The 11,643-nt window shown below is 50.9% G+C and overlaps 1 protein-coding gene across 1 annotated transcript; it reads left to right on the forward strand.

Moving 5' to 3' along the window:
- Positions 1-9,231: 9,231 nt before the first annotated feature.
- Positions 9,232-11,136, forward strand: LOC103074046 (acid-sensing ion channel 2-like; the record flags this gene model as incomplete). The annotated part of the gene is made up of 2 exons (XM_007454820.1): positions 9,232-9,904; positions 10,995-11,136. Coding segments are annotated over exons 1-2 (697 nt in total), but the record flags the coding sequence as incomplete, so codon positions are not given.
- Positions 11,137-11,643: the final 507 nt, after the last annotated feature.

Raw genomic sequence — 11,643 nt, forward strand, 5'->3', positions numbered from 1 at the left:
GGAACTTGAGGGCATGAAGAAGAAGCAGAACAGAATGAGGAGTATGTTTGACCCTGACCAGGAAGGATCTCTGTCACTTTGACTTACTGGTAGGGATGGTGATACCCTCAGGTATGTAGTGTTCTGGGAAAATGACACTTTCAAGGGCTCTAAATGGTCCCCCAATCACCTGGAAGGGAACACCCACATGGAAAGAACCTTCCTTGAATAATCATCAAGAGCCAATCGCTAAGTGTCTAAATTGTATCAGAGACTTTATAAGCTGTATTTCATTTCATTTGCACAAGAGATGCTATGAGGGAGCCATTATAATTCTCACCATTTTGGAGGTGGGGAAACTGAAGTCCAGAAAGTTTTAGTAACTTCCCCAAAGTTACAGAACAATAAGAGGCACAGTAGATTGGAGATTCAAATTCAGGGTGACTGCGTGACTCTGCCATGTTGTGCAGCCGTGTTATGTTTGTAGTGGTCAAAACACACCAGTGGGGATTTTAACAAGTGAACGAGTTTTAATGGGGGAGAGGTTAATTAGAACAGCTTGGAGATCCATTTCTACACACAAGAGAAAGCATGTGTGGGGTGTGAACTGAGAGAAAATATAATTGTGTGAAAAGAAGAGGTTTCAAGGGGAAAAGCAGATCTGAGCTGTGGGGACAGAGGGTGGAAGGCAGCACAGGTAAGGTTGGGGGTGGAAGGAACATGGTGGGGATGGAGGAACTTGGTTTCCAGCTGGGCACTGCTAGACAAGGAACCCATTTCTCTTGCTCTCCTTGCTGTAGAGAAGGGACCGTGTGTATTATACTGGGACTTGTGTCTCTCTACCTGTTGTAAGAGGTCACTGAGAAGACGTGACTGCTGGTTGATTCAATCAGCTAGACCCAGGCAATTAGAGATTCCCTGTCCTTGGAAGGTACATTTCACCCACCATTCCCATACTAGGCGCTATTTCAAGGGTGCAACCTTGAGAGAGTGAGGTGGTGTGACTCAAATCAGTTAAGGCTTCTATATAAACTATTAAGATTTGGCAGGTGGGAGTGGAGATCTACTCATCTTACAGCCCCCCAATAAGCCTTCTCTTGCTTATTACACCTGCTACCGACCAATTGGGAGTGGCTGACTCTTTTCTTGGTCTCTCCTTGCCCTCCATGTATGGGGGCCGTTTGAGAACCAACAATTGGCAAGCCAGGAAAGCAGAGAAATGGGTCTTGGAAAAGAGGAATCCACAGGGGAAATCTGGACACCCACGGAATGCCAGCTGCTTTAACGTGCTTGTCTGATGAACTGCACATAGTGCCCTGTGACAAAGAAGAGAAACGGATCGTTGGCCCCTACTGTGGACAGTTTGGCTGGACTCTGATGCCCACCCAACTAGTGGCTAAAGCTCAAGTTAGAAAGTTGGAGGAGGAGCTGAGGTCAGAGAAGGACATGCAGGCATCTAGTGCTCTGCTAGCTTTAGGGCTGCAGACAAGGTGGGAGAGCAGAATAATAAGATGGAGACTTAGTGTGCTATTTTGCAAAGCTAGGAGGGCACGAGCTGCTGCGGCAGATTACACTCTGAGCACTTGCGACAAAGCCTGATTAGGTAAGAGGTAGAATCCCTGGGAAAGTAAATAGATAAAAGAGGAGGATGTTACCATGATTGACAATGAACTGGAGTCCTCAGACCCCTAATGCAAAGGAAAAATTTAAATAGTAATTACCCTAGACTTCTGACAATAGAGAAATGGACCCCAAAACTCCTAGGAGAAAACTGGCATTCTTTCTTAGTCCCTAAGTTGTAAATCTCATCATGTATTTGAAATGTAAACAATGCTCACAGTTGTCTGGGACTGAAAAAAAAAAAGATGGGGGGAAGAGGCTTTTAAGAATACAGACTGCTATAGGGCTTCCCTGGTGGCGCAGTGGTTGATAGTCCGCCTGACAATGCTGGGGACACAGGTTCGTGCCCTGGTCCGGGAAGATGCCACATGCCGTGGAGTGGCTGGGCCCTTGAGCCATGGCCGCTGAGCCTGCGCGTCCAGAGCCTGCGCGTCCAGAGCCTGTGCTCCGCAGCGGGAGAGGCCACAACGGTGAGAGGCCCGCTTACTGCAAAAACAAACAACCAAACAAACAAAAAAAGAATACAGACTGCTATAGAAAGTCCCTTTCCCCAAATCTAGTCCACATCCTCGATAAGGTTGTTTGTCAAGGGCAAATACAAATTTTAAAAGTCTTCTCCACAAATATCAGTAGAAAGCTTTAGTCATTTGAGAGGGTAACCCGAACGTGTTCTGTCGGTCAGAGACAGCATATGGATTCAACTGTTACTTATAAACTGGTGAGTTTTATATTGTTGTGCCATGGCTAAAGTTTTGGAATGAAAACTATGGGGTCTCTGTGTCTGTCTGTGTGTTTATGTATATCTATGGATAAATGTTATATATATGTGATTTTTTTTTTGCACATCTGGAGTGTATTGCCAAAATTAGTTTGTAAAAGCTCTATTTAATTGGCTTAAAGAAAAATAAGCTTTAATATCAACAGCATATCTATGTAAAACTAAAACTTAACTTTCTTTCATCTGCTAGAAGAACAAAGTTTTCTTGGACTAATGTGAAGAGAAGATTAATATTTAGAATTGTGAAACGTTTTTCTTTCCCTTTTAAATGATCTGCCTAGAAAACAAAGATTCTGTGTTTTATCAAAATAATTTCCTGTGCTTCATGTTATCTTTATTATGTCTTTGATTACTTAAGAAACTGAGTTTTCTCTATTAAAACAGCTAAGCTTTTTTTTTTAAACTATGTAACTTTCTGCATTTGCCTTTGAAGTCTTCAATTGTCACTTTGGTTAAATGGATAACTAAGTATTGTTTCACAGGGAACTACGATCCTATTTAACCCAGCATTTTAAAACCTTTTGATATGTTTGACAAACTTCCTAAAAAAATCAAATTCTAAATGAATTCTTATTGACCTTGAGCTAACTCTGGAATTCTCCAGATGGCCCCTGGAATATCTCAAAAGATGTGTTCGTTCTCCTTAAAAAAGAAGAGGGATATTAAACTAATTAGGCTTTAAAAATACGTTAAATTACATGGGAAGCACTGTCAAATAAGTAAATGCTAAACTTTCTTTACAGTATGTTTGTATGAAATTCCTAAAAACCTGATATGTCCTGGTATAACATTATCAGCCACAATTTTAAAATATATGTCACAGAAATAAACGAATGCCCTTGTCAATTGCATTATAAAAAACTCTCCTCAAACTTTTAACCATGGCCATTGTAAAGTCTTTTGTTATTTACAGACAATTACTGTTTTACTCTGATGCTTTTGCAAAAGTGTTCCTGCAAATGTGTTTCATCTTGAAGATTCATGAAACACTCTGATAAGTACAGGTTTCTGATAACTAAGATCAATTTGCCCTCACGGGGGAGGGGCAACAGTGGACCTTTCAAGGGCTTCCCCAAGGCTACTGTACAGCCCACCACATGTCATGGATGGTAGCCCAAGACCTGTCCCTGTTTTCCTTCCCCACATCAGTAAAATGGATCCATTATGTTGATGATAGAATGTTAACATGTGAAGACTTGCCTCTGAAGCAGGACCCCTCTGCAGACTTTGCTGGAACATCTGTGAGGAGAGGATGGGCAGTGAATCCACAAAAAACTTCAAGGCCAGGCACTACCATGAGGTTTTTGAGAGTCGTTTGGTTGGGTAAGATGTGTTGTCCCAGAAGCTATGATTAACAAGGTGCAAGCCCATCCAACCTCTAAGAACATGAAAGAGACACCAGCCTTTGTAGGGATTTGGGGGTTTGGGAGGACTTTTTTCCCCCACCTGTCCCTTATACCACCTGGTAAAGTGTGGGACTGGGGATCAGATGAGTGAGCCGCCTCTGAGAAGGTAAAAATACTAGTGAAGCAGATGAAAGTTCCGGGCATCTCTGGAGCAGGGCTATCATCTGAGTTAGATGTGTCTGGGACTCCTAGAGGTATGACTGGGTACTGCAGCAAAGACAGCAGAAGGAGAGAGAACCTCTAGGATTTTGGTCCCAGCTCTGGGAGGGGGCAGAAACCCAATATACTCCTATAAAACAGCAGGTCCTGGCAGGGTACACAGTGCTCCTCTGGGTTGAGTCTCACAAAGGAACAGCACATCCTGGTAAGAACTTCCCTTCCTATCAAGGGGTAGGTTGAGAATATGTTCCATCTACACACTTGTCTTGGCTCAAACCCCAACTTTGACTAAGTGACACAGAGATTTGTAGCAGGGGAGTACCCTGTCCACCAGCCCACTGTCTCTAGAAAGGTAGGTGCTCCTAGGCCCTGTAGAGAAAGTACATTCTCCAAATGTACCTGCCGTTATTCCTGTGGCCTGTAGGGAGGGAGTGGGAGAAATTCCCTCTGATGCCTTGTACATAGACGCCTGGAAACAGGAACGAAACACAGCAGCCAGAGGGCTGAACTCCAAGTGATTTGGCTGGTGACCACTCATGAGCCCTGGCTGTTAACCCTTTGCACTGATGGTTGGGCTGTTCTAAAGGGCTGTTCTAAGGCTTGGACAAAGGGAAGCCTAGGGGTGGATGATCATGAATAAGCCCCTGTGGGGTCAGGATAGGCGAAAAGACATTTGGGTTCACCTGCAAGAGCCTGAGGCCATCCTCACTGTTTCCATGTCCCGACTCAGGAGGCACTGACACCTGGTGATCAGGAAGCTGATGCCCTAGCTTGGGTACAAGCCGTAGCAACTGACCTTTCAGTAGATACGGCTGATTGGGTACATAGGAAGAGAGGACACGTGGTGCTCCGGTGGGATGGTGTGTTGCCAAGGACACCGGGTTGCCCTCGAAATACAGTGATTTGGTAAATGTAGTAACAGCATGTCTGTCCTATGTGTTCTAAACAATGCTCAAGGCAACTGCCAAAGGAGAGTGGGGCCGTCCACTGGAGTACCCAGTGGTGAGAGATTGGCAAATTGATTATATTTTGCCCCTTCCTGTTGAGTGAGGGTTCTAAATTTGCCCTGGTTTGTGTGGACACTGCGTCTCGCTTAACCCAAGCTTTCCCCTGTGACTGTGCAAACAAGGCTGCCACCACCGGGGGAGCTTAGAGAGGCTGAGTACTGTGGATGGATACCATCATTGAATAGATAGTGATGGGGGTCACACTGCAAAGGTCATGGTGTACAAGATGGGGCAAAAGAAATAACAGTGAATGAGGGGTCCTTCTCCCCTATAACCTGCAAGCAGCAGGGTCGGTAGAAAGGAAAAATGGGATATTAAAGCAGCAGATAAAATTACTAACAGGTAGCACCACCTTGGCCAGGTAAGGGCCTGTTGCCCCACATACCACACTGGGGACCCCTGCCGAGGCACCCGATCCCGTAAAGATATGGAAATGGTGGGAAACAACCCATTGTCCGGACTCTCACCGTGGATTAGCTTGCTGTGCTGCTGAGAATACCAAACCCCGTCACGCCTGGGAGAGGCTTCATCTACTGGAATTTGCAATGGCACATTCCGTTGGGATGGGTGGATTGCTTTGCACCCCTGGGTAAGGAACAGCTACCCAGTCTCCACTGAGATCCCGTTGTCCTGCTGCAGGCTGAGCCTGTGGAAACACACTAGACCTGGAATGAAACACACAGCTTTGAGGGTAAAAGGTGGGGTCCTGGTCTGGCCTGTCCCACCCTCAGTCCATCTCCTCACACCTGACAGTGCTGCCTCCCCTGGCCAAGATGAATGGTGCCCACAACCAGGTCAGGTTCCTAAAGCTGCCACCTCCCTCTCCTCAAGTCTGGGGACACACGTTCTGTTTCCCACCAGTACCAGCATTTGGCCGCCATCTTTGTCCCCTCCATCAGCCTGGAGGACACTGTAGCACACACGGAGGGCCTTATTAAATCCCCCAGCAAGCCCTGAATGAAGGCCAACAAAGGCTGTCCTTACTGAACACTGACATGTCTCTAATGAGAAAAGCTGCCTGTCCTCCAACTTAAGATGGACTTGGACATCATCACTGCCTCGCCAGGAGGCACCTGTGCCATTAGCCAAGCAGAATGTTGTGTGTTCATACCTGGTGAGTCTTCTGTCTGCTACTGTGCTGGCTTTACTAAATCACACAAGGCCACAAGTGGATGCCCTAAGTGTTCCGGCCCCCAGCTAGGGGACTTATAAATCAGTGGTTCTGAACAGAGGGCTCTTGGTGGGAGAAGCTGCCACTGATTTGGGGAATTATTGTTTCAACCTGTGCTTCTCTTGCATGTGCTTGTATTGTTGCTGTGGCATCTGCCCCCAATGCAGGCAGATAACCATCTAAAGAGCTCCATGCTAGTGAAACCGGGGCTGACCTTTCCTGGAACGTTTCAGAGGAGGGCGGGGGCGCTACAAACTAAAGCGGGTCACGAGGAGGGGTGGAGTCTTGGGGGAGGTCATCAAGAGGACGCGACCAGGGCAATCGGAGTTTCCTCAGGCTCCCCCGTCTTTGGAATGTGCGTTCCCCAAGCTAGAAGCTGCTTAAGGACACAGCCTCGAGAGAGTAAGGTGGTGTTGAGACCATGTGGATGGTGTATGTGCCTGAGCCCACTTAAGGCCTCTGTATCAACTTCTACAATTGGGTGGTGGGTGCAGATATCTATTCTGCTCGCAGCGCCCAAGACTAACCTCGTGTGTAAGTTCTCTTGCTTATTTAACCTGCCACCGACCAACCTGGAGCGGCTGCCTCTTCCTTTGGTCTCTCCCTGCCTTCTGTGTGTACAGGGCCAGTTTGCAAACGTACACTGGCTCCAGCCCCATTGAACCCTGAGTTATCAAGGGTGGGAAATGTGTCCCATTCCTCTTTGTTTCCCCAAAACCAACAGAGTGTCTGGTATGGAGTTAGAGATCCACAGACTTGAAAAGGCTGATGAGCCAGAGACTGCAAAGGAGCATCAGGGAAGTCTTCCTGTAGGAGGAGTGCCTGGCACTGTGAGAAACATGGACACCAGGGATGTGGCTTGGTGGAGAGGAAGAGGAGGGCTGCTTCACGTCTGCGGAAGGAGGAGCTGGTCTGTGTGTAGTATAAGGTGAGTTTGTGAGTATGTGTGTGTGTGTTGGGGGACGTGGGGTAGAAATGTTTGTCCTCTTCCTAAATTTGGGAAGGAGTGTCTTGGCTTTGCTTTTCAGCCTCTGTTTTGGAGGCAAACGTGCCTGAGTTCAAGTCCCAGCTCTGTCACTTATGAGCTGTGTGACTTTACTCTCGTGAACCTCCATTTCCTCGTGTGTATACTTGGGGTAATAACACACACCTGTCAAGGTGTTTGAAAGCATTAAGTGAAATCAGACATCTTCACCCTGTCCTGACACGGTAGAGTCTTAGTTAATTTTGGCACCCCTGTTTTGAAAACCCCATCCCCATCTAGGCAGCCTTAAGGTAGGGATTCGGGACCTCTGGGATGACACACACATGAGGTTAACTGGCCTCTGTCATTTTGCTAATTCAGGACGTTTCTGCTCTTTGAGCTCCCAGGATCAGTAAACCACTCATTTAATGTGCATCCGGACACTGTTCCTGGTTTGGCTCTGGTTTAACGAGAGGGCAGGTGGGATAGAGAAACATTTCAGAGTAGATGCAAACCAAGAGGGACATTCCCTAAACTGCCTTCTTCTCAAGGAGTGTTATTTAAGCTGGGCATGCCCTGGGGACACCAGGTTGGCTCAGCAAGGCGCCTCCATGTGGCTCTGCCCCAGACTGGGAGTGTGCACTGGGTTGGCCACTGGAACTTTCTGTTCCTTTCCTCCTGAAGGGGATTTAGCATCATTGATTCTATAGGTTCCAGCCATTTGATCCCTGGCACAGGGCAAGCCACACCCACCTGCTAGCAGGAGCTGACTTCTAGTGGATTTTCAGGAAAAAGGAGGTAGGTGGCTGAAAGCCCAATCCCTCTCTCCCACCTATAGCTCCAGCTGTGTTTCCATCTGGCAAATCCTGGGGCAGAACACACACACGCACAGCCCAAAGGGAAGGCATCCAGCCTTACCTGGAACCCCAGCTGTCTTTCTCTTTCAGATGCAGAACCTCCTGAAAGCTCTGTCGGGGGGTGGGGCTACACGTTGCTCTTCGTCTGGTCTCCTAGGGGCGTCTGGCTCTTCGGCCTCTGTCAGGGGCACCTCATTCCCTGGAATGTCCCCTTCCCGCCGGCCGCAGAGGCACTGTGGTTTTTTACAGCTCCCTTCCTTCCCCGCTTCCAGCGTCTCCCGTCCGGAGACCCCAGGCTGAGCCTGACCCGGGAGCAAATATTGGTGCGAAGGAATGCTGCCTTCACCCCCATACCCGGCTCCTGGGAGTTTACCAAGTGCCTTCCTGCCATCTACGGGGGCGGGGGTCAAGTCCTCACTCCCAGGGCTGGTTCCCCACCTTGGGCGAGAAGCCCCCACTAGCTCCCTCCAAAAAAGACCAAAAAGAAACTTTCGCCGGTCCCCCGCCCCCAGCAGCGCCTCCCCCACGCCACCCCCGCCCCGCGCCTGCCCTCTCCCAGCCCCCAGCAGGATGGTGGAGGAGGGGGTGAGGGAGGCCGGCTCTCTCGGTGCCCTCTGGGTGCTAGCTTTTGCTCGGGGAGGCGGGGCGGGGTGGGTGGGCGGGGAGAGACGAGTCCCTTTCCGAACCTCCAGCATCCTTCCCAGCCTCCCGGTCCTCGCCTCTCCGAGGCGCTAGCCGCGGCCCGCCTGCCTTTGGAATTCTGCCCCAAAAAAGGGGCCCTTGAGGAGGAGGAGGTAGGAGAGGAGGGACGGAGGCCGGCGGCGAGAAACGGAATCCGGAGTCCAAAACAGTACGGGGAGAGGAGAGGACCGGAGCCGCGGCGGCGGCGGCGGCGGCGGCGGCGGTTCTGAAGCTCGGCCGCTGCGCCCGGCCGCAGTGCATCAGCGTGGCCGCCCTGACATCCCCAGGATGGTTAATGCGGGGCATTACGCACTGGTTAACAGGCTCCGAGCTGCTGAGCGACTTGTTTTAAGCATTTTCTCCCTCGCTCTCGCTTTTAATCTTGTCTCTAGTGGCGTGTGTAGGGGGGAGGACTTTATTTCCATTGGCTAAGCTCTCCCTTCCCACCCACATCTCTTCCACATCACCTTGGTGTCTCCCTAAATAAAACCAGCCTTCCTTATCGCCTGGACAAAATCAGGAGCTAGAGTTCGAATGGGTTTTATATAAACACTCACCCCTGGCAGCGTGCGGCTGGGCTCTCAGGATAAACTCACGGAACCCGGCCTGATGCTTGCCTTTCCTTCCCTCCCTTGAACGTCACCGTTTAAGCAGAGCCCGAGGACTGGGAACTCTTCCCTGAAATCTGATCAACCTGAAGCCAGTTGCAGAACTGCACAGGGTCCCCATGGACCTCAAGGAGAGCCCCAGCGAGGGTAGCCTGCAGCCCTCTAGCATCCAGATCTTCGCCAACACCTCCACCCTCCACGGCATCCGCCACATCTTCGTGTACGGGCCGCTGAGCATCCGGCGTGTGCTCTGGGCCATGGCCTTCGTGGGCTCTCTGGGCCTGCTGCTGGTGGAGAGCTCTGAGAGGGTGTCCTACTACTTCTCTTACCAGCACGTCACCAAGGTAGAGGAGGTGGTGGCCCAGAGCCTGGTCTTCCCAGCCGTGACCCTCTGTAACCTCAACGGCTTCCGCTTCTCCAGGCTCACCACCAATGATCTGTACCACGCCGGGGAGCTGCTCGCCCTGTTGGACGTCAACCTGCAGATCCCGGACCCACACCTGGCTGACCCCACGGTGCTGGAGGCCCTGCGGCAGAAGGCCAACTTCAAGCACTACAAACCCAAACAGTTCAGCATGTTGGAGTTCCTGCACCGCGTGGGACATGACCTGAAGGATATGATGCTCTACTGCAAGTTCAAAGGGCAGGAGTGTGGCCACCAGGACTTCACCACAGTGAGTACTTGGCTTTCAGCTCATTTTTGCGCTCAGTCCTTTTGAGAAGTGCCACGCTGGCGGTCTGAGGCTTGGTTCGAGGTGTCTCTGTGCTTTGGAGCAGGAGAGAGAGCAGTGTCTCAGTTGAAGGCCAAGAGGGTAGTTGGCCAGAGTTGTTGGAACTGGTCGGAGAGGTCTGCCTGCTGGGTTGGAGCACTCCTGTCTGGTCAGATGTGCGGGGCGAGCAGCGGGGAGCCTGGCCGTGGTGGCGGATCATTACCCCAGAGGTGCTGAGTTGCCTTCCACCCACCCAGAGGGAGGAGGCCTGAGCTGTCCGTGGTCCAGGGCACTTGGTGTCTGAGCTGTGTGATTGGAACAGCTTGTCATTGACGAGGTGGCATTTTCTATCTCTCTCTCTCTCTGCTTGGAAGTGGCATCAGGCACTGCATCCTGTGGGCTGGGCTGCAGCTTAAAGCTGCCAGGAAAGGGGGTGGGGGGCACCAGGCAGCCTGGATGGTTCCAGTGGCTTTGGGAGCTTGTTGGAGCAGGTGATGCTGCAGAGGTGTGGAAGTCTCTTTCCTTCCTTTTCCTGTGTGGATTCTGAGCTCTGTGCGGGGAGAGGAGAGGCCAGGGTAACCCTGGGTCTCTGTCTGGTCTGCTGACAGGTCAAAAACAAAGAGATGTTCAGGGTCCCTGGGCAAAAGAGGAGGGTCTAGGTGGAGACCCATGCACAGGACGGGCAGTGAGATGTCTGGGAGGGTGAAACGTTGCAGGCTGGCTGGTCTGCGAGTTTCAGCTTGAAACTCAAAGGCTCATTTGCTGTCTGTAAGATCCCTTAACAGCGTGGATACGTGGATGCGGGGGAGTGGTGTGGGGAGGGGTGAGCAGCTCTGAGATCCGCAAGCCTGGAGGGGGAGAGTGGAGCTGAGTACAGAGGAAAAGCGGAGGGGGAGGTGGGTCCCGTTCGGGACGGGGCTTCCTGGAGGGGCAGGGGAAGAATGCGAGGAGAGCTGTGGCTGCCAGGGTTCTGTGTCTGCCTAATTAGTGGGCTGCTGGGCAGAACTTGGCATAGCAGGTCTGGTTGCAGCTGCCCACACCTCCTTGCTCCCAGGCGGGCCTGGGACATCAGGTGCTGTGGGACCCTCCGGAAGCCCAGTGTGGCCGCTTCTCCCAAAGCGACCTTAAGGGAGAACCGAGAGCTTTTGAGTCTCAGATCCTTGAGCCAAATTGCAGTTGTAATTTCGGGGTGGCAGGTACTGCAATTGCAAAGAGACTGGACTCTATTGTCAGCTCTTGTCTGAGGTCCTCTGCTTAATTAAGACATGCCCTACCTTTCTCTGTGGTGCATTCCTCCCCGCCGGCTCTCAGGGCCACTGCCTACCAGACTCTTGCTCTGAGTTTCTTTTAATGCTACAACCAGTCTCTGCACACAGCCTCTATGCTTGCTGTGCGCTGTCTCTGATTCTGGAAAAGCCAAGAGTGCCTGGGGGTGGGCGGGGGTGGGGCGCGGGGCTGGGGAGGGCTCATTGCCTCTGGCATCCCCTGGAGCTCTCTTTCCTGGGGGAGTTGTTTTGTATTATCCATTTGAAACACTGTGCAAAAGAGCCCAGCAAGATCAGGCTGTGGTGTATGTATGCTGAAGAGGAAGCAGGTCTGAGCTGGGGGGAAGGGACCAGCAGTCCTGGAAGCCTTTCTAAATGGAGCAAACAGGATCCGAAAACATGTCACGCACAATGTCCTGGGTGGCTTGGGGAGAGTTG

Source organism: Lipotes vexillifer, unplaced genomic scaffold (genome assembly GCF_000442215.2).
Source record: "Lipotes vexillifer unplaced genomic scaffold, Lipotes_vexillifer_v1.1 scaffold1989, whole genome shotgun sequence".
Taxonomy (NCBI): Eukaryota; Metazoa; Chordata; class Mammalia; order Artiodactyla; family Lipotidae; genus Lipotes; species Lipotes vexillifer.